At 39.3% G+C, this 27,083-nt stretch overlaps 1 protein-coding gene across 1 annotated transcript in view; it reads left to right on the top strand.

Annotated features, from left to right (window-relative positions):
* TRIP12 (thyroid hormone receptor interactor 12) overlaps window positions 1-27,083 on the top strand; it is a 155,829-nt gene that overhangs the window by 95,442 nt on the left and 33,304 nt on the right. Inside the window, exons 12-32 of the mRNA XM_065411164.1 lie at window positions 571-663; window positions 854-1,015; window positions 3,660-3,728; window positions 3,826-3,991; window positions 4,836-4,953; window positions 5,103-5,259; window positions 6,135-6,288; window positions 6,958-7,186; window positions 7,999-8,117; window positions 8,737-8,944; window positions 10,045-10,145; window positions 10,378-10,552; window positions 11,152-11,293; window positions 12,576-12,767; window positions 13,949-14,100; window positions 22,522-22,694; window positions 23,229-23,302; window positions 23,387-23,586; window positions 24,550-24,677; window positions 24,946-25,097; window positions 25,910-26,052. Of these exons, the coding sequence (XP_065267236.1) occupies window positions 571-663; window positions 854-1,015; window positions 3,660-3,728; window positions 3,826-3,991; window positions 4,836-4,953; window positions 5,103-5,259; window positions 6,135-6,288; window positions 6,958-7,186; window positions 7,999-8,117; window positions 8,737-8,944; window positions 10,045-10,145; window positions 10,378-10,552; window positions 11,152-11,293; window positions 12,576-12,767; window positions 13,949-14,100; window positions 22,522-22,694; window positions 23,229-23,302; window positions 23,387-23,586; window positions 24,550-24,677; window positions 24,946-25,097; window positions 25,910-26,052 (3,107 nt within the window). The remainder of the gene's footprint in view (window positions 1-570; window positions 664-853; window positions 1,016-3,659; window positions 3,729-3,825; window positions 3,992-4,835; window positions 4,954-5,102; window positions 5,260-6,134; window positions 6,289-6,957; window positions 7,187-7,998; window positions 8,118-8,736; window positions 8,945-10,044; window positions 10,146-10,377; window positions 10,553-11,151; window positions 11,294-12,575; window positions 12,768-13,948; window positions 14,101-22,521; window positions 22,695-23,228; window positions 23,303-23,386; window positions 23,587-24,549; window positions 24,678-24,945; window positions 25,098-25,909; window positions 26,053-27,083) is intronic.

Here is a 27,083-nt window from a genome sequence, read left to right as displayed (position 1 = left end):
TGGATTCCTTAACAATAGTTGTTGTTTCATTACAACATCCAACATTTTCTCCAGTTCCCAAAAGCTTTTAAAGCAGTTTTGCCATAGCACAGGTTTTAGAGCCCATTTGCTTTAGGAAAGCCCCTAAAATCAAACCCGAGTTTCTGAAGTCTGTTTGGGGGAATAAAGTATTATGAAGCTAGTTGTGACTTGAGTTTTGTTTCTCTAATTCAATGCGGAAATGTAAATATATCTTCAAACGCTAAATATGTACTGTATTACCTACAATTTGTACTACAAAGAAACACTTGTTACATTAGAAGTACTTTTTTATTTTATTTTATTTTGGTTAAGATAATGAAATTTCTGAAAGAATCCAATGTGTAAGGTAGAGTGTTAACTCAAACTCAGCTTTTATCTTACTTTGCAGTGGAAAGTCATTAAACATACTACTTTCATAAAGTAGAAAATTTAACTTAATAGGGTGGGAAGTATTAATAATGTAGATTGGAATTTTTATTCTTGTCAAGTCAGTTTCTAGAGACTGATATTCGTAATGGTAACTCATTTAATTACTTCCTTTTGTTCTAGCTGCAAGTTATTCAGTGTATTGATGTGGCAGAGCAGGCACTGACTGCCCTGGAGATGTTATCACGCAGACATAGTAAAGCTATTCTGCAGGCAGTAAGTATTTTTCCTTAATAGAAAGAAAAAGGATACTTGCTTGAAGTTTGTTTCCTCTTTTGATGGCTCCTAGACCACAAACTGGGTGGTGCACAAGTTCTTCCCAAAGAGTCATTAAAGCCCAGAATTTTCTGTCACTGTATTGCCACTGACAGAGAATACTTCTCTTTAACAGCTTTCTGTATTATAGGGTGGGTTGGCAGACTGTCTGCTGTATCTGGAGTTCTTCAGCATAAATGCCCAGAGGAATGCACTAGCTATTGCTGCCAACTGCTGCCAGAGCATCACACCTGATGAGTTTCACTTTGTTGCAGATTCTCTGCCACTGCTTACACAAAGGCTAACCCATCAGGTAAGAAGCCATTATAAAACATTGACTAGTCATTTTGACATGCTATGGAGGCATGAAGCTGCCTGTAGCTCTCTTAGTCTAAATTTTATACTTGTAATGTTTTGGGGCTCTTTCATCATGTTGGCAAAGAACAAGAAGGAACTGACAAAATGCTACTTAAAATGACAAGAAGGGTGGAAGCAGGAAAACAAAACAAAACCCTGGAAGATTTTTAGACCGCTGTATTGCAAACTCTTATGGCTAGGCAGTTATGTAAACTGCCAGCAGAATCAATACAGTATTAGTATTTAAATATGACCTATAGTCTCAAATCAGACTTAATATATCCTGTCAATGGAGATGAGGAAAACTTGTTTAGGCAGTCATCCATTGCAGACAGGCACTTTCAGACAACAACGTTTCTGAAGTTGCTATTTGATACTTTTTCCAATCACATAGGAAGTAGGATCCTAAAAGGAAATATGAAGCTGCACAATGGATGATCTGTTTTGTGGGCAGTGGACTTAATTTTAAAAGTTCAGTTAGTTTCCTCAGAATTTCTGAGATCCATGGTAAAAATTCGTGAATAGCTTTTACAAAGCTACATATTCAGATTAATGCATATCTTTTCCAGCTATAAATTTGATTTTTCAGAAGCTTTTGTCTTTGAATGATTGCCCAATCATATTTCATTTTTGATGTGCATGCACATAAAATCAGATTCTTTTGAACAGCAGTGTCTCTTGGGCCCAGGCCTGCCCCCTGAGTGCCCTATCTCTCCCTGTAGCTGAGGACATAAAGGGCAGGACACCTGCAACCCACACTCAATTCCTTCCTACCACCCATGGCTGCAAGAAAGAATTCTTTATAGTCAGTGTTCCTTGCTCTTGGAGAGTATTTAGCACTCCCCCCTCCCCCCCCCCCACACACACACTTTTTAGGACATTTAATTAAGATTTTCTTTGCCAGATAGCTTTAGAAGTTTCAGGATGGAGTAGTGATGTTTCTCCTCTACAAGGATCTCTCCCCTGTCTTAGTTTATTCTCCCTTTTTTCAGGTATTTTTGATAGTGGTAAATTTATCAAGCGCTGACTTCCAAGTGGGACTTCCTGTTAAAATTTGGCCAAGAAAAGTCTACCTTGACAGGTTGTAGCTCATTCCACTAGGGTTCAGGCAGCCTCTGTGGTCTGCTTGGGTAACCTCCCCATATCAGAGAGATGAAGAACACCAGTGTGGAGCTTGAGCCACTGATTATTGACAGGTGTAAGCTTCTGGGTTGCATCTTAGTTTTGGTAGGCTTCCACTTATCCATGTCCTAGCTCCAGGGCAACTGCTTGTTAATCACCAAGTGTATAATCTGTGTTGATAATCACCTGAAGAGAGAACAGTCTACAGTTGACAGAAACTAAGGTTCTTTCAGATGTTGCATCCACACAGATTCCATGACCCACTCTCCATCCCTGCAGATAGGAGTCCTGCTTCAATGGGATTTTTATAATCTAAGGAACTTGGCGTAGGTTGTGGCCACTCTGCCCTTTAAGCCCTCTTGCTACAGGGAGCAAGAGGCTGCTCAGGGCACAGGCATGGCCCCAGCAGATAGTGCTGTTCAAAAGAATCTGATCTTGTGCTCACGGGACACACATGCCTCATAAGTGGAATCTGTGTATAAAAACATCTTGAAGCAGAGTTTTGCTGTAAGTTAAGTAACATTCTTTCCAGTTGCTCTGACCATGATCTCTCTAGGTTGGCAGCATGTTACTTCTACTGATTACTTCCTTAATGAGGCGGATCAGTGTGAGTTAGTGTCACTTTATATATAAAAAAAAAAGTCTTAAGTCTTATAGCTTTGAGGATTCTAAGTGTGTATGATGTGTGAATATACTCAGTACTAAAACTTTATTTGGGTAATGGAATAATGTATGTATTGGCAAGAGGCATCTATAATTGGCAAAACCAATAACTCATGTCCTAATATTGTGCATATTAATGTTAAATTAAAATTACTAATTTTGTACATACTGTAAGTATACACCAGGTTATTTTTAAGGTAGAAAAACTGGGGATGAGTTGCATGTAGGTGAGTGAGCAAACATGACTACTCACACAAAAAACAGAAGTTTGATTTGGCATAATTTCAGCAATTTGGCAGAAGGCGATTGGAGAAGCTATATGTAGGAGCAACTTTGAAGCAAAATTACAGAAAGACTAGAAAACGGTTAAAGATTTTGGGAGAAGTGACTTTTTTTTCCTGGGAAGCAGGATTGACCTCACGCTGTGAGACTTCAGTCTTCTGTGGTATCTGTATATTCTTGTTTAAATTTTTAAACTTTAGCATTAAGGCTGTTCTAGGTTTTCCACTTTTGAGAAATTGTGTGAATATATTAAACTTGTATTTTGCAATCTAAAATGGAGTAACATTCTTGGGTTCAATTAATAGACTTACAGGGTGAGCCATACCAAGAAATCTGTTTGGGGAAGGTGTTCTTGGCATAAAGAATTTGAAGGTTAGTTTATCACTTCTAGATTGGAAGCTACTACAAGTAGGGTTTCAGTGATGGGTTTTCCTGGAGGAAGGGGACTTCGTGCAGAATTGTATCTAATACAGGCTCTAGAATATCTTTCAATATGTTTTTTGTGTGTGTTTTTGTTTTTGTTTTTTTAATAGGACAAAAAGTCAGTAGAAAGCACTTGTCTCTGTTTTGCACGGCTAGTGGACAACTTCCAACATGAGGAGGTAAGTAGTTTCTCTTTTGTACTTTTTTAAAAAATGTTTTTAATCAGAATAGAATTTTCTAAATTCTCTGCTCTTCCTGTTTTTTTCTTTCTTTAAGAATTTGCTTCAGCAGGTTGCCTCTAAGGATTTGCTCACAAATATTCAGCAACTCTTGGTAGTGACTCCTCCCATCCTGAGCTCAGGAATGTTCATCATGGTGGTGCGCATGTTTTCCTTAATGTGCTCCAATTGTCCTACGCTAGCAGTTCAACTTATGAAGCAAAGTAAGTGCATGTGTTCTTCCTGTACTTCCACATTTTTTATTTATTTAATTTTTTTTTGTCATGGTACTTTTTATTAGAATGGGAAGCATAGTGTCCATAAATGTTACTGACTTTATTAAACACTCCATAATCTATAATATACCACGCTTGCCTATAGAAATATGTGGAATAAGGAAAAAGCAATAGTGACACAATATTTTGACTGGGATACAAAATTTGGTTCGCAGTGTAATTAGATGGAGAATTTAATTCTTTTTATCTTCAACTTTCAACTGTCACTGGAGGTTTAAACTAGTTTTGAGTCAATACTAGTTACTTAAACTAATTCCATCACAACATTACTACAAGTAATTGTTCCAACTACGTTTATTGGGTGGGAAAGTTTACATTAAATAAGCACTGTTCTTAAGAAATTCTGTGAAAGAACATCAGTGTCATTTGTGCTGTTGTCTGCAGTTCTGGCTTAGGACATTCTTTCCCCCTGTGCTGATTGGCTTTTATTCCAACTTCCCCCTCCCCTTTCTAACCTCAGCCTCAGTACTCTGCATGCTCCCCTCCTTCCTTCTCTGTCCCTATTCCCATCTCCTCCTTATCAGTCTTCCCTCTCTTACATTCTTTCTGTTTAGCTAAACCCCCTGTAAAAAAAAAAAAAAAAAAAAAAAAAAAATTAAAGGCACTTGCAAACCATCACTGTGTGTTCTATCCCTTTACCTATCCTTTGTCTTCTACTTGGACTGTAAGCTCTTTAGGGCGGGAACTGTCTATTCTGTGCAGTGTCTGTCACATCAGGGCACTGTCCTCTGACCCTGGGATAATACTGTACTATAAAACAATTGTTTTAAAGATATTGCAGAAACACTTCACTTCCTTCTTTGTGGAGCCTCAAATGGGAGTTGCCAAGAACAAATTGATCTTGTTCCACGAAGTCCTCAAGAACTTTATGAGCTTACTTCTCTTATATGGTAAGTCTTTTACACAATCTTATGTTTCAAGTTTGGTTGACATAGTAATTTCATGATTACTGAAATGAATGCTAATAGTTTTCAAACTACTAATGCTGGTACATAAAAAAAATTAGTGTTACCAAAAGTTGATCTGATGTTCTTTTCAGTGAACTGATGCCTTGCCTGCCTAAAGAAGGAATCTTTGCTGTTGATACTATGCTAAAGAAAGGAAATGCACAAAATACAGATGGGGCAATTTGGCAGTGGCGAGATGACCGGGGTCTCTGGCATCCCTACAACAGGATTGATAGCCGGATAATTGAGGTAGTGTTTCAAGCATACATTTTAAGTATATCCGTTGGTGTACAGGTTTGAATGCTGCTTCGCTTCTCCGTCATTGTTGTAAAACTGTACACTGGCTAATATAAGTGCTAACCTTATCACAGCTTCATACTTGAAATGTGAAACTAAACGCTTGATTATGCAGTATTTCTGTATTCCTTCAAAACTGGGTGAATTATTAAACATCTAGTCAGCTACTTGTATAATACGTTTATCAGAACCTTGCACTTTTGCACCTCTGATTTAAGAGCTCTCACTCTGGGAATATCTCTTAATCTTGCTGTTCACAGAGCAGTCAAAGTACGCTGAATTTTCACTTCGGCAGGACCTAAAGGCCTCAACTGAGACCCTTATTTTGTACTGAGAGCTATTTAGTAACCAAGGGTAGTGCAGACAGTGCCTTTTAGGATTTTGAGGTGAGGCATCCAAGCTCTTAACTTTCATTTGCCTTGGGATATGAATCCTGAGGTTGGATACAAATTTTATCCAGAATGCACAAGGACATGATCAGATCATTGGAGAGTCTCAAAAGGTATCTCATCCCAACTGCTAACTACTGTTTATAGGAGTCATAGTTCCTTTATGGAGCAAGGCCAAGTAGGATGATTAAACCCTCATTTTTAAATGGAAAAGTGCCTTTACGTCAAGGACAGTTTTCTGAAAGTTTTCTAACATGCTAATGTATCTGTCAGACAGAATTTCTAAGCAAGCTATCATTCAGCACACTGTAAAATGGGACATAGCACTCTGTTTTGTTTCCCATCCCTTGTGGGACATAAGGTTGTTTATAAAATGATCTCTTACCTGTCAGTATTTCTATTTTTAAATTGCTTCATTTTGTGTTTGTTCATTCTCAGGCAGCTCATCAGGTTGGGGAGGATGAGATAAGTCTGTCTACCCTGGGGCGTGTTTATACTATTGACTTCAATTCTATGCAGCAAATCAATGAAGACACTGGAACAGCACGTGCCATTCAGAGAAAACCTAACCCGTTAGCCAATAGTAATACCAGTAAGTACTGCTTTTGAGTTATCCTGCATCTCTGGCTGTCTCTTATTTATACTATATTGCTCAATGTGCTATCTGTTTCTCAGCTAATCAGAATTGTATGTTTTTGAATTTGGGACTTCAAACTTTACTTTGATTACTTGAGTCAAGGCTACATTTAAGCCAGAGGTGAATTGACTAAAATGTCTTAATAAATCACAATATTAATTCCATGAACTAGAAGTAGTTCCAGAAATTTTTTTATCAGCTGCTGTGTGTAAATTGGCAAACTTGAGGTTGGAATAGATTATTCTCCCCTGCCGCTTTCTGAAGTATATACCATTTTCTTAGTGTGGGTAGTCTTAGATGAGGTTTAAACTTTCTTTAAACATCTAAATTCTGAAGACTTGCTTTACTTTACTCCTTTACTTCAAAAACTTATTGTAAGAAATATTGATATAAACTCCCAACTGTATCTTTCAAGAGTAGAATACTATGATGGATACCTTCTTATAAATGTGTTCGAGCCACCAGAAGTGTCATGTATCTGTTAAAACAACTTTATTCTCTTGTCTTGAATTTAAATAGAGATTAAACTTGCCACTTCAGTTTTAAAAAAAAGAGGCAAATGCCAGAGTGAAAGTGAAGTGAACTGCACAGTGACTCAGGTGTCCACTCTGTGTTCTTTTCTAGGTGGGCATTCAGAATTAAAGAAGGATGATGCTCGAGCACAGCTAATGAAAGAGGACCCAGAATTGGCTAAATCCTTTATTAAAACATTGTTTGGTGTTCTTTATGAAGTGTACAGCTCTTCCGCTGGACCTGCTGTTAGACACAAGTGCCTTAGAGCAATTCTTAGGATAATTTATTTTGCTGATGCTGAACTTCTGAAGGATGTACTGAAAAATCATGCCGTTTCAAGGTGGGTTTCTTTGTGCTTGTGAACGAACCTTTTTAAAAAAGCGCTTGGGCATTAACCTTATTTCTCAAAAGTGCTGAGATGAGAACAAAGCCGTTCACATTGACCTGTAGGTGTTCAGCACTTCTGAAAATCAAACGGTGTCTAAATATCCTTTTAGGAGCCCAACTGTAAGCATGTTTTTTAAACATCTTAACCAAACAATCACTATGGATAGATGCTAGTTACACTGACTATAATAGTCAAATAGTGATGTCAAGCATTTCCTTAGTTTCTAAAACTAAAATATTGAGCCAACTTACCTACAAATTTAGGGACAGATTAACTCTAATATTCTGATGGTGCAGACTGTAAAAGAGGACCCGTATAGCAGAAGATGTATAAGCTGAGTTGGTGGTAGCACAAAGCAGCCCCAACTTGGTACCCTAGGAAAGGATTTAGGGACCAGAGCAGCCTAATATGTGAGGAGGCAATGCACTGAATTAGCAGCTCTTCATGGAAATTAAACTTCTTCAGGGACCACTTCCTGCCTGTGGGATGAATCTTTTCTAATTTCCACCACCGCCAACATGTGTGCATGTGTGCACATGCCTGACTAAGCATAGGGATATAGCTGGTTAAAGGAACTGTAAGTTACGCCACCCTTGCCATCAGCTTTTTTAATATTTGTATGTAAAAATAAAAGGTGTGATACAGGGGTTTGCATTTGACTTTGCTACTCTCTATATTTTTAGAGGATCTAACTTAATAAATAAGGTTTATTTTAAAAAGCTTTGAGAAATCAAACTTTTTAAAGCAGACATTTTCTGTTTTAGTCATATTGCCTCCATGCTGTCAAGTCAAGACCTTAAGATAGTAGTTGGAGCTCTTCAGATGGCAGAGATCTTAATGCAAAAATTACCTGACATTTTTAGTGTTTACTTCAGAAGAGAAGGTAAATGTACTTTTTTTTTTCATTATTTACTGTTAATCTGAGGTAATAAGCAACATTCTAATGTATGTTTCTTAGACATGAATTGAGAGCTTATGCTATTAAACTGTGTAAATTAGACCTCTACCATGTGCAAGAAATGGAGGTTACTATAAAAATAATATAAGGGGAAATCCATGCAAATTTTTCTTTAGCCATATGACTGGGGAAGATGGTAACCTTCTGGTTGATTTCTCAACCTTTTCTTGGCATTAAATGCTTGTTTTTCTGAAAGTTTTTCAGATTAGTTTTAGCAGACTTATTTGAAGCAAGCAGACTTATTTTTAGACTTTAAGAATACTTGTTGAAATTACATTGACATATACCAAGTAATCATATTTTTTAAAAGTCTGGATTTCCTGCCAATCTACTGATATTCTCTGCCATTCCTATGACAATTTGACACTGGTTTTCTTTTTGGATATCCTGACTAGTACAATAACCATATACTTTCTATGAAGTTTAAGGGATACTTTCAAAATAATGTTGAATACAATCATTAGGGGAGGGGGTACGTATCGATATTTGCAAGAGTTGCATGTCTAAAAATTAGCATAAACACTTTGTTTTTAACTTTGGAAAGGGGTGATGCACCAAGTGAAAAATCTAGCGGAGTCTGAGGCTTTGCTGACGAGCCCACCAAAAGCATGCACTAATGGATCAGGAACGCTGGGTACCACTACAACAATAAGCACTGGGACAGCCACCTCTGCCAGTAATGCAACTGCAGATTTGGGGTCTCCCAGCTTACAACACAGCCGGGAAGACTCTCTGGATCTGAGTCCACAGGGGTAAGTGTTCAATTTGTGTGTGTTTGAAGAAGGGCCTGATTCTGAGAGTCAGCAATGACCCATAACTCTGACTGCAATGGCAATTGTGTTGCTCAGAATCATTAAAGATCAGGCTGAAAGCTATTAATATTTTATGAACGCCTAAGGCAAGAACACTACACTGCTTTATGGCTATAGTCTGTAGTTAAGTAAATATCACACTGTGATCAGTAACACAATCAAGATTTTAAATCTTAAATTTATTTTTGTTCACATAACACATAATTGGAGATCTTGATTATCTAATCATGACAAATTACCTGTGTATAGACAAAAGTAATGTTTACTCAAGTTTCCTGTATTATTTTACCAACACTTTGAAAATCCTGGAAAAAAGTGTTTGACTTTGGCTGCTGCAGCAACAATGCACTTCAATTTAGTGTATTGCATTAAGGAAGTAAAATTTCATAATGTTCAAGTTGTCATTTGTCAATTTTCTTTTAAGTGTATTAAATGTGATTAGCTACCTGATAATCTTCTTGTAAAGAGATGCAACACACCCTAGCATTGCATAGTTTTAAGAGACCAGAAGATGCTGAAAGCATGAAGGCTACTGTTCCATTTTGAGGACAGTGTTGACCAGCTCTAAAGGAATGGTTGGTGCCATGTGTGGTGCCTTTTTGAAGGTGGCTAGGAGGGAAAGAAAGAGGAAAAAGGGGAATCCTTGTGAAAGCACTTGCTGTAATACTTAGTAAAACTTGTAAATGTCTGATGGCAATCGACTATTTTATTATTTTGTTTAATTTTTAATATTAAAGGTTTAAATACATTGGCACATTAAAATAGGAAAGGTGAAATAAGTCAGCCTGTTGTCTTAAGTCGTAACGCCACCAAAGAGACTTGGAAGTGCAATGTTTAAGTTCTTAGTCATTCAAAAACTGGGAATATTGATCCCAAACTAATTGAATGGTATGCTGCCATTCTGTGGGTGCCCAAAGATCAGCAGTTAGATGTTTCATGGTTGTTATGTAACATTGAGATTTGGTGTTTTTTTTAAAAAAGCACATTCCAATGAAGTAAAAAGTAGATGTAATATGCTGCTTATTTTTAACTTTTGACAGCCGACTAAGTGATGTTTTAAAGAGAAAACGACTGCCAAAACGTGGGCCCAGAAGGCCAAAGTATTCACCTCCAAGAGATGATGACAAAGTAGACAATCAAGGTAAATTAGTTTTAGAATAGACTGCGAAGTAGTCCATGAAGACTATTAGATAAATGAAAAGACACGCATTGTGCCCACTAATCAATCTCAAATATTTAATGTGTACTAAATACTTCTGACAGTATAACAGAGGAGTCTTGGAAACTTGGGTATCTCTGAATGTGTTTTTTAATTTTAATTCTATCCCATTCCTTTTCTCTCCCCCTCCTCTCCCCTCACTCCCCCCCCCAAGCTAAAAGCCCCACAACTACTCAGTCTCCTAAATCTTCCTTCTTGGCAAGCTTGAATCCTAAAACTTGGGGGAGATTAAGCACACAGTCCAATAGCAACAACATTGAACCAGCACGCACAGCAGGAGTCAGTGGTCTTGCAAGGGCTGCCTCAAAGGACACCATATCCAACAACAGGTAACTTAATACATTCTGTTCTAAGAAGTAAAACTCTGTTCAGTAAGGATTAAATCAAACTACTTAAAATGTTACTTGATGCCCTGAATTTCAGCAATTAGTCTCTTTGGGTGAATGCTGAGAGCAAGCAGTGGAGTCGTGTGTGGGAGAGGAAGAAAATAAGATGAGGAAAAGTTGATAGGTAGAGGAGAAGGGGAGGGAAAGGAAGCAGAGTAGAAATTGAAAGAGAATGGGTAGGAAAGAGGAGTGCCTGATGAGTGGAAAATTTAGACCTGGGGGGGAAAGAACTGTGATATGGAGAAAATGGAAGCCATGGGAGAGCTTTCTAGCATCCTACAGGTTTGTCCTGGAGAGAAGGAGCACTTTATTGTGGTCAGAGAGCACATACATGGGAACTGGTGCTCCCTATCTCCCAAGCATTACTTGCATATCATCTGAAAACTTGTTACACTTGCTTTGCTCTGTGTGTGTGTGTGTGTGTGTGTGTGTATGTATATATGTGTGTGTTTATGTTTGTTTATATATATATATATATCTTAGTGTGCAAATGTTAAATGTGGCATGCATTTATCAGCTTGTTCTTATATACTTTCTTGCAGAGAGAAAATTAAGGGTTGGATTAAGGAACAAGCCCATAAATTTGTGGAGCGTTATTTTAACTCTGAAAACATGGATGGAAGCAATCCTGCACTAAATGTATTACAGAGACTTTGCACTGCAACTGAACAACTCAACCTTCAGGTTAGAAATGGAAACTTGATTTGGAAGGGGGTTTTGGAGGCAATGAAAAGGGTTAAGTGGGAAAAGAATTGCTATGCTCATAAGGAAGTACTTATTAGTTTCTCTAGATAGTGTCTCAAACATCATCCTAGTTATGCTATCCAAGAGCCATCACCTTGTAACAAAGGAGTTTTAGTATGCAAATAAAGGTGCAGCAGTACTATTTGAGAAACTTAATGTATCAAAAAACCTTACTTCTGTATAAGTTCTTAAGTGACTTAACTTTCATTTCTAATTCTTATTTTTCCCCATTAATGATTTTTCAAATACACCTCTACCTCGATATAACGCTGTCCTCGGGAGCCAAAAAATCTTACTGTGTTATAAGTGAAATCGCGTTATATTGAACTTGCTTTGATCCACTGGAGTGCGCAGCCCCGCCCCCCCGGAGCACTGCTTTATCGCGTTATATCCGAATTTGTTATATTGGGTTGCGTTATATCGAGGTAGTGGTGTAGCACTTTTTCAGTTATTAAAATTCCTATAGTTAAATGGCTGTAAAGCACTATTAAATTTCTCTCAGATCAATTTTTTTGAAAATTTCATAGTAGAATCTGTGGCATGATTAGGACTTCAGAGAGATGAGTGCGAAAGCATAGCGTTTTCTTGAAGAGGTAGTAGTACTCCTTCATCTTGGCCAAATTTAGGATCCACTCAGAAATTAGATTCTAGTTTTAGAACAAAACAACTCCTGTGCTGTATTTGTCTCCTCGACAGCCTTAAAAGCAAGGCAGCTGTTACAGTTGAGATTCTTGTTGGACTGTATGGCACAGGCTTCAAGTTAATTTAAAATCCACACACACTTAAACTGGAAACAGTGACCTACACAGCATGGTGGGAGAAAACGTTATGAAATGCAGAACATTAAATATCTTTCCTTTGTATTTTGAGAAACACACAACAGCACCTTGTATAACTTTTTTGTATTAGTGGCTCCTTTTTCTAAATGGGACAAACTGTGATCTTGCTACTAAATATTGTTACAAGTAATATCTAAGATTTCTCATTTCAATTATAGAAATTACTTTCCTGTGTTTTCAGTTCACTTACTTAGTACAGAATTTTCAGCGCTTTGCCTGTAGTAAGTTACACAGTTTTCTATCATTATTTCCCCTTTTGTATAGGTCTTCCATTCAGCAGCAGGAAAATGTAAATAAAATCACTGTTTTGGGCAATACTAATTGTGGGTGTTCTGCTGGGGGTACTAAAGTACAGAAGCTTACCCTAATATGCTTTCTTTCAGGTGGATGGTGGAGCTGAGTGCCTTGTAGAAATCCGTAGCATAGTCTCTGAGTCTGATGTCTCCTCGTTCGAAATCCAGCATAGTGGGTTTGTTAAACAGCTGCTGCTTTACTTGACATCTAAAAGTGAAAAAGATGCTGTAAGCAGGGATGTCAGATTAAAAAGGTTCCTTCATGTGTTTTTTTCTTCTCCAGTAAGTTCAGTGTATTTTTCATTTTAGTGTTTTTACGTAGTGAGCAATATATATCTTCTTTATGATTGTTTGCAGTCCAGCAACCTCCCTACCTTCAGAGCATGAGTGCCTCATTGGCATTTTACTAATATGACAACTTCAAAAAAAAAAAAAAAAAAAAAAAAAAAAAAAATAGAAGACAAAACATGTGGCCTGCTTAAGTTCAGAGCTACTGTTGTTCCTCTCTGATAAAGACTGTACTCACTGGGGAAGTACCACACAACAGGTGATAAGATTTTCCAGAATGGTCAATTGCCTCTGGGGAGACCAAGAGAGCCACTGGATAAGATGCACATAATGGAGAGGGGGGACATTCAGGCAGTAGCAATTGACTGTTTCTGTTCATTTCTCTTGGGAGTAATGTAAGCGATTGGTTTGGCTCATCAAAGAAAAGCACAATTGAAAGATGAAAATGTGTAAGAATGATCTGAAACTTCCATTAAACTTAATGCCCATAGCTAAAAGGGTGGGAAGGAGTGTGAATATTTTAAATATGTAAGGCTGTTACTGGGTTCTAGTAAACTTAGAAGTAAAGATGTCATTCTGTGTAGCAAATCGTTTGGCAGTTTTGGTTTATCTTTGTCGACCATTAGGTCATCTTAATATTGTAGAAATTTCAAGAGACACTGCATTTAAAAAAAATCTTAATTGTTACATTGTTTCAGAATGCATAAGATCTTTTTAAGACCTAGTATGTGCCAATTTTATTCCAGTCTTCAATATCAAATGAAGGACACTTGGAAGAGCATGTCTGTAGAAAACTCTGTATACTTTAGCGTATGATCAGTGTTTATAGTAAGGCAAATCAAAAAGCTTAACAGCCTCTGTTTTTAAGCAGTTGTCCACGTGAACCAGTCTGTGCAATAATTTAAACATATTTAAGTTGTGAATTTTTCTTTTTTAAAAATAAGTGACAATGTGCTATTCTGGAAATGCAGTAAAGAGAACCTGGTAGTAACAAATAATTAGTGATATATAAGTATTGCTGTCAGTTTTTGCACTTAGCAGCTTCAGAGAACACTGGTGCATTAATAGCTAAAGTAAATTATTTTGCATAACAATATGGCTAAATTAACATATTAACGCTTACAAAGCTGTTCAATAGAAAATATAACTAAAAAATGTGTTGCCTTCAACTTCAGCCTCCTGAAGAAGAATCTCTTGGAAGATTAGAGCCAGTAGGAAATGCACCCTTGTTGGCATTAGTCCACAAAATGAACAACTGTCTCAGTCAGATGGAGCAGTTTCCTGTCAAAGTGCATGATTTTCCAAGTGGAAATGGAACAGGGAGCAGGTAAGGATTAATGCTCAGGTAACCCCTTTTTGCTGGAAGTTGCTGGTTTCTAGCACTTGTCCCAATGTTGGTAAAGTTTCAAGAGGCAATAGAAAACTTTGGCCTCTCTCTCAGAAAAAGGGAGCAATTATGCAACTGGCATTTGTCTTCAACTAACAGTTGTAAATATAACCATAGTGAGTGAGCATTGAACCTGGAATCTCAAGAAGACTATTTTAAAATATAAATTATAGGTGGAGGTGCATAATACTTACTTGCAAATTTTTAAACCGAAACTCTTGAAACTTGCTTTGTTTCCTGCATAAAAACTTGGCATGTTCATGGATTAATTCTCTTAAGCCTAAACTGAAGATTGTCTCTCTCAGTTTAGTCAGAGGAAAATGGATTTACTGCTACGTGAGAAATCAATATTTTTCTTCAAGTGCTGGTCCCAATGAGTATTCCACCGTGGGTACATGTGCTCAGGAGCTGGAGAGTTCTGAAAGCACTGTCCGGTGGTCTGCCCGTGCGCCATGACTCATCTCATGCCTCCAACCAAGGAGATAAAGGGTGGGGCAGGATGGACCTACTGTGTCTCCAGTTCCGTCTCATATCTGCATGGTCTGGGGCAGAACTTCCGGTGTCCCAAGCTTCAGCTTTATCTCTAAAAAGATACTTAGATATTTGTAAATAGTTGTTATATTCTAGAGTTTTTAAGATTTTGTTTTGTTTTAGTGTTTGAGTGAGGTTAGTCCGTTTCCCTGACCTGGTGAGCGCACCTCTCCCTTTCTCCCTCCCTCCCTCCCTCCCTCCATACCCTGTTTGGGTACTGAACTATGCCCATGAGTCCAGGCTTAAAATTTGTGCTTCCTGCCTGTTGTTCTTCTCAATCAGCAGTTACCACCAATGCTGCTTATACTACTTTGGGGAAGCCCATGTCACATCAAGGCTCAGTATTTGCCATTTGTTCCCCAGCTGTGCCCAGGAAGGGCAGGAGCTTTGCCTTAGGAAGCACATAATGTAAAAGGCTATGAGGCCACAATCTGACCCATGTTGGGGGATCCGTCCCCATACATCAGTCTGACTCAGCAAGGCGTGTGCCTCCTGCCACAAGGTCCAAATCAGGAGTGAAGCAATCTGCTTGCATAGATCCCTCAGCAGGGTCTTGTTAGGAGAGCAGGGCATGTTCTCATAACATAAGTCTAAGTCTTCCTCCAAATCCATGTTGAAAAAATCTGATCCAGCCCTGAAAAACCAAGCACTAGCTCAGCCCAAGAGAATTGAGTATGTCCTAAGTCTTGGAGATATGATAAGAGAGCCCCCAACTCTAGGGCTCCATCAGCACTGGTTCACAATCTGGCAGTACCGGTGCCTCCAGCACTTCCCTAGCACAAACCCCAGGATGCACTGGCACTGACAGACAGATAGCCGAGAGCATCGATCACCCATGGTTTCATTTTTGTCTTCAGTGGTTGTGACACATACTCTCGATTGTGGCTCCAGTAGTTTGGGCAGCCAGGATCGCTCTCACTCTGGGGAAAAGCCAAGACCTACAGTCCTCCTGAGGACGTCTTAGCTCTTCCAGACCTGGAGTCTCCCACTCCTTTGGGTCCTTCCCTTTTGAGAGAGGTTATGACAGGGGAGCCAGCCTTTGGAAGCAGTATGTCTCCCATTCCATCTTTGGGCTATGATTTCCCTCCAGTGGTACTGTCATTGAAACTGGAATCTGTTTTCGCCTCATTGGGAGATTCTGAACCGCCTGATGAACCATTATGCTTTCTTTCTCCTCCAAGCAGACTGGGAAGGTGTGTAACACCATGGTCAGCTTGGAACCAACTTCCACCTCATCATCTGCCTTGGAACCGTTGGTATCCAATGCCGTGGGGACCACCACAACCCCCATTCAATCCACCCTATTGGCTATAATGAGGGCCATGGGACCAATACCATCCTGCAGAGTTTATCCGGTCTTCTAGGGAGTCGCCCGTCCCCTTCGCTTTGAGGGGACACCTGGAGCTGCTTCTGGACCCTTTAAAGGAGGAGAAGGAGTAAGTGGCAGTTCCACTGGATCTGATGAGAGTGCTGTTTTCATTGCCAGATGAAGTGATGACTTGATGTCTCCATCTTGTTTTTCTCTTCTCTCCCCCCGTGCCTCTCCCCCTCTCTCTCTCTCTCTCTCCCCCCTCCCCCCCCCCCCCCCCCGGTGACTGTAAATAGTGCCAGGAACACTCTTGCAGAATAGCAGGGCAGCTGCATATTCCTCTTGAGGTTCAGAATCCTCAACACAAGTGCTGGGTCATCCTTCAGTCCTCTGGCTCTAGTAGAATAGCACTCCCGGTTAACAAAGTCATCCTGAACCCAACTAGAGTGGTCTGGCATACCCCAGCTACTTACACCCCTACCACTAAGAGGGGAGAGAAACAGTACTATGTCCTAGCCAAGAGAGTGAAATTTGTGTTCTCACCCTGCTCCTAATTCTTTAGTGGTGCAAGCTGCCACAGAGATCTAGGCAGCAACACCCCTGTTGTACCCCTACTGATCAGGAGGGCAAGCGTCTCAACTTATTGGGAAGGAAGGTCTTTTCTTCTAGCTTCTAGTTCAGGATAAGTGAGACTTCCTGAACTATTTGAAATTCACTGACTTTATTGATAGTATTCCACAGTAGGACAGAGCTCATTTCCAGGCTCTCCTAGAGGAAGACAAAATGCTTGCCAGGATTGCTCTCCAATCAGCAGTAGATGTGGCTGATATATCTTCCAGGGCAATGGTTACTGCCACTATCATGCGTACGGAGTCATGGCTCCATGTTTTGGGGTTTCCCAGGGAGGGTCCAGAACATTGTTGAGAACCTGTTTAATCAGAAGACAGATGCGTCATTACACACTTTAAAGGACTGCAAGCGCACCCTCTGCTCTTTGGAGGTATATATGCCTGCCACAAAGAGAAAATTCCACTGGCAACAATACAAGCCTAGACCAATGGCTGAGCAGTTCTTCCATCAGAGACCTTATGAACCATGCCATAAGAGTCAGAGAGCTGCAGTGGATTCCTTATGCCAATCCCAACCCTCAGCTAAACATTGTTTGACTGGAGCTCAGGAGCTGCAAACAACTGAATGCAACACTTCCCAATTTCCATATGCCTTTTGGGGGTTGTCTAGCACTCTGCACACCTGGAGTGCAATAACAGCAGACAAATGGGTGCTCAGCATCCTCTATTCCAGCTATCCACTAGTTTGTGCCCCTACCCCCTCCAGTATCCTCTTTCCCACCCCCTCTCATGAGAACATTCTCAGACAAGAAGTGGAAACGCTTACAATGAGGAGTGATAGAATGGGTTCCTCTTTAGTTAAAGGAGTAGTTTTTACTCGGCATATTTCCTAATTACCAAAAAGAGGCAATTGCAGGCCTGTTATTCTTGACCTCTGCCATTTTAACTGCTTTATTGGCAAACTCAAGTTTCACAGGGTCACGTTAGCATCTATAATTCTATCCCCGGAAAAAGATGTGGCTTACAGCTCTCAACATGAGTGACTCCTATTTTCACAAGGACATCTATCCCACTCACTGACGCTTTCCTAGATAGATAGATAGATAGATAGATGGTTATGACCACTTTTAGTAGAGAGTATGCCCTTTCCTCATTGCTACCACTCCCAGGCTGGTGAGTTTCCCAAGATGTTCTAATATAGGCTTCTATGACAGAGATATCATAGTTTGTCTTCCCTTACCTCAACAATTAGCTTCTTGTTGCCAGGTCATGCCAAGAGCCCCAGGCATCTACTTCGACAATGCTACAACTCTTCTCCTCCCTGAGTGTGAGCATAAACACCAAAAATTCCATTGTCACCCCTGCACGCACTTTGGACTTGATCGGGATGCCCTTAAATTCCATCACTGCAAGGACTGACTTGCAGAGAAATAGGATTCAGGCTGTGAACATCACCACAGATCAGTTCATAACCAACACCAGAGTGCCTATCAAAACCTCTCTTCTAAGCCATATGGCCTTGTGCACTTACATCATCTTTTGCAAGACTCTCTTTGTTGCCTACAAGTGTGGCTTGAAATTGTGTACCTGCCAAACTGACAGTCCATTAGCACCATAGTGTGCTGTTCCTATCAAAGGGGTATAGTCCCTGTCATGGTGGAAGAATCCCCATCAGGTTTGCATCTGCGTTTCCTTCCTCACCTCTGCACCAGATAGGATGATCATTACAGGCCCATCCCTATTGGGTTGGGGAGCTCACATGGGCAACAGTACAGCACAAGGTACCTGGACATCTTGAGAATTCAGGATCCATATCAATGTTTTACAGCTACAAGCAGTTGGAAGGGCTTGCAAATCTTTCTTCTGTTTAAGATCACCATGCCCTCACAATGTCCGATAACTTCAAAAGTCTCTTACATTAACAAAAATGGAGGCGTGAGCTCTGCACCCCTGTACACAGAAGCAATCAGTCTGTGAAACTGGTATATTGTCAGTCGGATTACCCTGTCAGCAGTCTACCTCCCCAGGAAACCAGAATGCGCTAGAAAACTTGCAGTCAGTCACGAGTGGGAGCTTCATGACGCTGGGGTAAACAATATTTTTGATCCCTGAGGAGCCCCCACCATGGACCTGTTTGTCTCCCTGACACATACTGTTCCACGAGAGCCCTAGGTCGACACTCAGAGGGTGACAGTCTTACTCCTTCCATGGTCAGATCATTTGACCTTTGCCTTGCCTCCACTACAACACCTGCTTCGAGTTTTGCGCAAGATTCTGCAGGACAGGTCATGAGTTATTCTCATTGCCCCAAACTGGCCCACACAGTTTTGGTTCCCTAATATCCTATGCATGTCGGCTTCAGAACCAATCATTATTTCTACATTTCCTGGTCCCCTGACTTGGGAACAGCAACATTAGGCACCCTAACCCTCTGTCTAGCAGGTTATGGAAAGGCTTAATCAGTACTCTTCTGCCTATAAAAAGAGCCTACTCCTCAATGGGACTTGAACAAGGGTGAAAGTAACTTAAAGGACTTACCTGTACACCGGAGTCCTGAGTGGGGGCGTGGCCTCAACCGGAAGAGGCGGGGCCTTTCAAGTTTTAAAGGCCCTGGAGCCCCAGGGCCTTTAAATCACCCCGGAGCTACCAGCTGCAGAGGCGGCTGGGAGTCCCGGAGTTCAGGGGCGAATTAAAGGGCCCGGGGCTCCGGCCGCCGCGGAGCTCCGGGCCCTCTAAATCCCCACCTGAGCCTGGCTGCCGGAGCTCCGGCAGCGCTTTAAAGGGCCCAGGACTCCCCACAGCGGCTGGAGCCCTGGGCCCTTTAAATCACAGCCGGGGAAGCCGGTCCAGTCCAGCTACTACCGGACCATACCAGCTTACTTTCACCTCTTAAGAGAACAAGGTTCAAATCCAGTACTCATCAAACCTCCTTTTGAATCATTAGCTTCTTGCTCCATGTCTATCTTCTCCTCCATAAAAGTTGCATTCCTGGTAGCAATCAGCTCAGCCAGGAGGACTGGTGAGTTTGGGGCATTGATCATGGATTGTCCTTATGCGTTGTTTCACTACATTCACACCCTAAATTCACCCCCAGAGTAGTCTTTCACCTTACTCAGTCTATCCACTTACCTGTGTTCTTTCCAAACCTCACGCACCCTCCAAAGAAAGGAGGCTCCATTCCCTCGATGTTAGACCTGCTTTAACCTTTACCTGCAGAAAATAAAAAAATCTGGAAATCCCCTAAACTAATTGCTGCCTCAGCAGAAAGGGTCCGGGGTCAGGTTATAGTCTCGAAATGAATCTCAGGCTATATTTTGCTCTATCAGCTGTCTAATCATCCCCTTCCTTATGGGGTAAGAGTTTTTTCCACAAGAGCGCAAGCAACATCTATGGCATGGCTTCAAGAGATGCCTCTATTTGGTATTTGAGACCGCTACATTTGCTAGACAGGCACAGGATTCCTCTGCTGATACGTCTTTTGGAACAGCAGTCCTTTGTTTGGCTCTGCCACCTAAGACCTCACACCCTCCTCCTTGTTTGAGTACTGCTTGTCAGTCACCCACAGTGGAATACACATGGGAGCCAGCACTTGAAGAGAAAGTTACCTTATAGTAACTGGACATTCTCTCAGACGTGCTCCCGATCTGTATTCTACTACCAGCCATCCTTTCCCCTATGCTTTGGATCTCCTCTGATTCTTGAAAGAGAAGGAACTGGCGAGGCAGTTGGTCCGCCCCTCCCTTTTTCTCCTCAGTCAAAAGCATGAAGTGAGCCAGGGCGCAAGTGTGGACCAATGGACATTGCTTTCAAAATTCTCCAGTTCAGGGCACATGGAGCACATGTATACCCACATTGCCAGTTCATTGAGATGTGTGATCCCTGTTACTATAAGCTAAATAACTTTAACTTTTCCAAAGTGAAATGAGAATCTTGTGATGTTTGTATTACAATGCTAATGTTTGTATTGCATAATCTAAAAGAAGATTTAATATTCTTGGGTAATTATGCAGTTGAGTGACAGTTGCTCCCAATAAAACTATTTTAAAAACACATGTATGGAAAAGTTGGTATTGTACGTACAGGTCTGTCTTCTAAACTTGGTTTGAGGCAGATTATTAATGTACTGTAAACTTTAAAATTTCTGTGTGAGTCAGAGTCTAAGCCTTAAGGTTTTTGACTATATTCAATTCAGTTCTGTACTTGAATATAGCTACTAATGCAAGATCATCAAACATTCATTGGCTGTCATAGATCTAATTTGCCATAATCTAGCATAAAAACCTTAAAGGTAATTTGGTGGGAGTAATTAGCAATAATCTGGGAAGTTTAGTATCTTAAAAAATGAGAATTACACATCTTTTATTAATTACATTCTAATCAATGCTTTTTATTATTCTCTTTTTTAAACTACTTTACCATTAATGACTTCGCTTCCCATTGTCATACAGCATGTGTTAAACGTGTGTCAGTGATATAGTTTATGCTGTTAAAGACTGTGGCATAGGTGTGCAGAGATGGAAAGATTTTGGGGGAGACTTTTTACTGGGTTGGGTGTGGAACTCTTTGAAAGTATTTCAGCTGTTTTTGGTCCAGGCTTAAGTGTTAGGAACTCCTTAGATTGTTGTAATATGCTGTTTTTGCTAAGGACAAGATTAACTGCTGATGGGAATTACACTTTTCAAGTGGATGATATCTTCTTTGCTTTGGATATCTTTCTTGAGAGTAGGAGGAAATATGTGGCGTTTAATTAAATTTTAAAGCAAAATCTGAGATCCCAAGATACTTTCTCTTTGGGGCAGGGACCATCTTCTTTTGTTCTGTTCATACAGTGCCTAGCACAGTGGAGTCCTGGTCCGTGATTAGGGCTCCTAAGTCCTGTTTACTCTCAAATCAAAGTATTTCATTAGATTTGTTTGTAATATTCAACATGCTGTATACCTTTTTCACCAAACCATACTGTGATAAATTTAATTTGCAATTTCCTATGAATTGTGGAGTAAATTTTGCATTGTAAATGGTGCATGTTTAATTTTCTTATTAAATTTCTCAGCTAATGCAATTTGACTAATCAGTGGAGCAAATACAAATTTTATCAATTTCTGATTCAGATATTTGTAGGATCTTCTTAGAAAGTTAAGTCCTAGCAGAGAATTGTCATTGCTAGATTACAAAGTACCTGGTAGACCGGACCTGCACCAAAAGGTTTGAAACTTCTGGTAGTTTCCGTTCCTCCACTAGTACTTGGAGGTCAGGAGCAGCACTAGAAGGCTTAGCGTTTCAAACTGCATCATCTGGAAAGAAGTGAACTGCAAATTAGATAAATGGAGAGTATATGGTACAGCAATGAGCAGAGAAACAGAAGATGGAGCATGTATAGAAACTAAAGCAGATATTGAAAAAAACAGATGCAAACGAGTGGGGTTTTTTTTTTTTTTTTTTTTAAGTCAAGTTAAAGGCAAAACTGATTAAGGATAAAGTGAATTGATATGGGAAATGTGCAGTACAAAACAAGAAAAACAGCAAAAAAGGGTGGAAAATACTTCCATATTAAATGAGACTCAAAATTGAATAAGGTGAAACCACTTCTGACTAACTCTTCAAATGTAAATGCTGAATGTTATGTGCCAAAAGCCACATTCGATTCAGGCATCTAAATGGCCTTATCCTCTCCTTTTAGCATATGCAGCCCCCACTGAAAATCAGATAATTTTATTTGAGTTCTTAATTTGACTTCTGGTGCTTGGCTTTAAGCATCAGAGTTTTAAAATATTGGCCTCAGCCTTGATAGCTTACAATTTTAGTCTGTTTTCTAGAATGAGTCAATTTGAGTGTGAACATTTGAAAGTTTCTATTATTTGTAACTGAACCTTGTGTGTATGTAATGTATTGATTATACAAATGAACAAAGAAAATGGAATAATTGTAGCAACTTTTTTCACAAATTATCTTGAGTTTTTCTCTCAACAGAGGATCCCAAGCTTTAAAATTTTTCAACACGCATCAATTAAAATGCCAGCTGCAAAGACATCCAGATTGTGCTAACGTGAAACAGTGGAAGGGTGGACCTGTGAAGATAGATCCCCTGGCTTTGGTGCAAGCCATTGAAAGATACCTTGTAGTTAGAGGTATTTATATCTTGATATCTTGTACAGTGCTGAGCAGCCTGCTGGTGCTTAATAGATTTAGAAATAACCAAAACAGATAAGTCTGCATAAATCTCTTATCTGAGCACTATAAAAGTAAATGTCGGGGCAGTATTAAAGATAGAAGATGATAAATTTGTTCAGCTGTCTGGGTAGGTTTACTCACTTTGTAGCTGTCTGTTTTCTCTCCCTAGAAGCAAGATTGTTTTATCAGTACCAAATCTTGCATTGCATGTAGTGTATGGTGCTACAGCCTCTCAATCATCCTTCAGGCTGATGCTGTCCTCCTATATCTATATATATATGGTGTATACCTTCCAATGTTGGTGCTAAGATCAAACATGAGACTTGCATCTCCTAAATGTTAATTCTGTTTTAATGTGTAGCTGATATTTTCGAATTGATGAATTTCTGAAAACAAAATGATATGGGATTAATATTTACATGTGTTATGAATAATCATTTAAATTACTTTATTCTGAAGTGCAAATAAGGACATGCAATTTGTCTTGGTAGGATATGGAAGAGTCAGAGAAGATGATGAGGACAGTGATGATGATGGATCAGATGAAGAAATAGATGAATCTTTGGTAAGTTGCTATTCTCTGTATAGAGTTGTATGGTGAGACTAATGAACCTGCTTCTTAACCTGTATTTACTTTGTTTTTATTGAGGCTGCTCAGTTCTTAAATTCAGGGAATGTGAGGCACAGACTGCAGTTTTACATTGGAGATCACTTGCTGCCATATAATATGACTGTGTATCAAGCAGTTAGACAGTTCAGTTTACAAGCTGAAGAGGAGAGGGAATCCACAGATGATGAAAGCAACCCTTTGGGAAGAGCTGGAATTTGGACTAAGACACACACCATATGGTAAGCTGGGCAGAGGGAGCAGGGAAGAATCTCTCTCCAAAGTTTTGGGTTTATGCTTTTTAAAGGGACTTGTATATATTAGGCCTCAAGACTGTTAAAGCATCTCTTTTGTAGGTAGCCCATAAATCTGCTTTTTGATCACCGAGCAACTTACTTTGATGGAAAAATACTTACTTTGTAGGACCTACATACCAAATGCTGATTGGCAACAGTTAACATTCTTGGATTATATCAATCCCAGCTGATGGGGTGGAAGTTGATGAATTGTTTGGAAATACAAAAATAAAAGGGGGCTTCTCAAATGAAAGAAGCTTAAATTAAGGGAAATACTCTTTTATCAACCTTGAACAATTACAAACAATAGAGGAAAAATAGCCTGCTGCTCGAGGAACATTTTTGTGAGGCTTAAAAGTATTAATCGGTTTGGTAAAGCTTAATAAAAAATGCCACACAGGTTTGGTTTGTTTTAGTTTTTGTTTTGATTAAGGAATCTTCTGGTTATCCAGCCACATTGGGTATCTGTTGTATTGTCTCACTTAAGGCTGCAAGTTCCTTGAGGCAAGGGGCAGTCTTCTCTGTATGACTGGTATTGCATGTAGCACACTGATGTTCAACAATGTCTTTATAACTGTTTGCACCTATAGTGCATCACAAAGTATTAAACTGATCAAGAACAAAGAACATGTTTTGGACTGAGTGCACTTCCTCGCTTTGCCTCTCTCATACAATACATGAAATTGGCCATTTGTTAACTACTTCCTTTCCCCTCCGCCCACCCCAATATGTTCTATTTTCCCTTATGTTCCAAAATTTGCATTTGGTGGCTCCGCCAAATGTCTTGTTTGTTACCGCTTAAACTTTGCTGTTGAAATGAAATTCTGGTAACCTGAGTGAATCTACTGTTTTTATTTTCCGGTCTGTTGTATTCCAGAACCATATTAATAAATGCGTTACAATTTTTAGGTACAAACCAGTGCGAGAGGATGAAGATGGTAATAAGGACTGTGTTGGTGGTAAAAGAGGAAGGGCACAAACTGCTCCCACGAAAACTTCCCCTAGAAATTCAAAAAAGCATGATGAGTTGTGGCATGGTAAGTGCTTGTCGCGTGGGGATATGTAGGATGATTTGTGACAAATAAAAAATATTTTCTTTTTTTGTATACCTTTAATAAAAATATTCTTTCTTTCTCTTTCTTTTCCTGAATTACAATTTAGTTTATAGTCAGGTTTTGTTTTGAGTAACTGATAATAAAAAAAAGTGCATATCCAAGAAGCTAGAGTTCAAACTGATCAAAGTGTAACTCATTAATCAACTAATTTGTTTAACAATAGAAATTATCTAGTTTTTTCTCTCCCTAGATGGTGTGTGCCCTTCAGTGTCAAATCCTTTAGAAGTTTACCTTGTATTTACACCGCCTGAAAATATAACATTTGAAGACCCCTCATTAGATGTTATCCTCCTTTTGAGAGTTTTACATGCTATCAGTCGATATTGGTATTACCTGTATGAAGTGAGTAATACATTTAATCACTTGGAAGGCTTTCTGTAAATCTGTAGAGAACTGTCATTGCTAAAGGTATTGAGACAATACACAAGTAAACTTTTCAAACTGGTAAAAACATTACTCTACTGTAACTAGATAAAAATCCACAAAGTATTGAATGTTAGAGAATCATTTTAGTGTAAGGTGTGGAGTACAAAAACTCTTGCAAGACTACAAAAATACAGCTACAAATGTAGGATAATAGAACTAAATATATTGCTATTTCCTTATTTAAGGAACACGTCTAAAATTTTTAATGCCCATCTCTAATTTAAATAGAATTTGAACACTTACTTGCTATCCATACATCAGATAAGTGCTGATTACTGGGTGCTGAGACAAAAACAGTGTTTGGGAACATACCTAATAATCCCTCTATCCATGAAGTGATGGAATATCATGAGTGATGCCCTCCACCCCCTGAATTTACCCTCTGTTGGTAAGGTGATGACTTTTGACTACTAGAGGGTTTTGTGATGTCCAGTCAAACTCCTTGGTGTTCTCTTCTAAAAAGTCTTCAAATCTCCTCCTTTTCCCTCCAAACCAAAAGAGCAATACTTCTGAAGAGGGATGAAGGGAGTGAACAGTGGAGGTCCTTTGGACCTCAGGTTGATCCGTCTTGGAAAGAACAGATACAGTAAAAGATCTCAAAGCATTCTCATCCACCCCCACCAAAAAAAAGCAACGAGTCATTAAAAAGAAACTGTAAAAAAAAAGTTGGTATCTTCTGAATTCCAATGCTTTTCTAAATAGAAGCACACTGTCTCTTGATCTCACAGAATGCAGTTTGCAAGGAGATTATTCCAACCACGGAATTTATCAACAGTAAATTGACAGCAAAAGCTAACAGGCAGCTTCAGGATCCTTTGGTAATCATGACAGGAAACATACCAACTTGGCTGACAGAGCTTGGAAAAACATGGTATGAAATGGCTGGCTTTGGTTTAATAAATCACTTTGGTTGACTTCGGTTTAATAAATCACTTTGCACTTTTACAGCTCAATTATTCCCTCTTGCACAGCATACATTGCTTTGCATCTCTAAAGAGGTGAGAATGGTATTTATAGAGGTACAGGAGACTTCTCCGGTAACATGGTGATATATGGTTGATTCCCAGCATGTAGTATTGCATGACTTAAATCACATTAATGTATTTAATCAAACGTGGATTGATTCTAATTGTCAGTGATAGTTGTGTGAAAATTTTTAGGTTACTATTCATAGGCTAGTGTTCTTGAAAGCTTCAGCACTGTGACAAGTGTAAGGCAAAATAACCCATATTTGGCTCCTATTTGATATTTAATGCATTGTTTGGGACATGTTTCTGTATTCTTTCCCTGCTCTAGGCTTAGTCAAACCATTAGGATAGATACTTTTATTTTCATGGCATTTTCACTTTTATTCCACAGTATCTTTAAGCTCGGAGGAGCACCAGGAAGTTAGACCCCCGCATGTCACTCAAATGTCCTACACTGATTTTAAAATATTTTGAGATAATGGATTTTTGTCTAGTTATTTCCTTAAGTTGCAGTTCATAGGGGAATGTGTAATTTTACAGTAAAAAGAAAATACTGTATCTAAACCACTATTTGAAAACCAGTCCATGTTCAGAACTAGGGTTAAGTTTAAGAAATCCAAACAGTTGAAAGTATATGTTAGCTAAATACCTTTAACTCTGTCCCTGTAATAACATGAGAAACGGGAACTGAAGCAACCTTCTCTGTTCATAACAGGTGACAACAAAAACTGGAATCTTACAGTCTTATTTAGCTTTTAAAAACAAAAAACCCACTGTCCTCAAAGTAGTTTTGAAATTTGACTGACATAACCCAAAATAATCTTTCCCCATTCCTTATGTTCCACAGACATGAATTATTGAAATAAATCAAACTCAGAGCGTGTGTGTGTGTGTGTGTGTGTGTGTTTTTATAAACAAAAACAAACCTAGGTCT

Source organism: Emys orbicularis, chromosome 9 (genome assembly GCF_028017835.1).
Source record: "Emys orbicularis isolate rEmyOrb1 chromosome 9, rEmyOrb1.hap1, whole genome shotgun sequence".
Lineage (NCBI taxonomy): Eukaryota > Metazoa > Chordata > Testudines > Emydidae > Emys > Emys orbicularis.
This window is presented reverse-complemented; position numbering and strand designations above follow the sequence as displayed.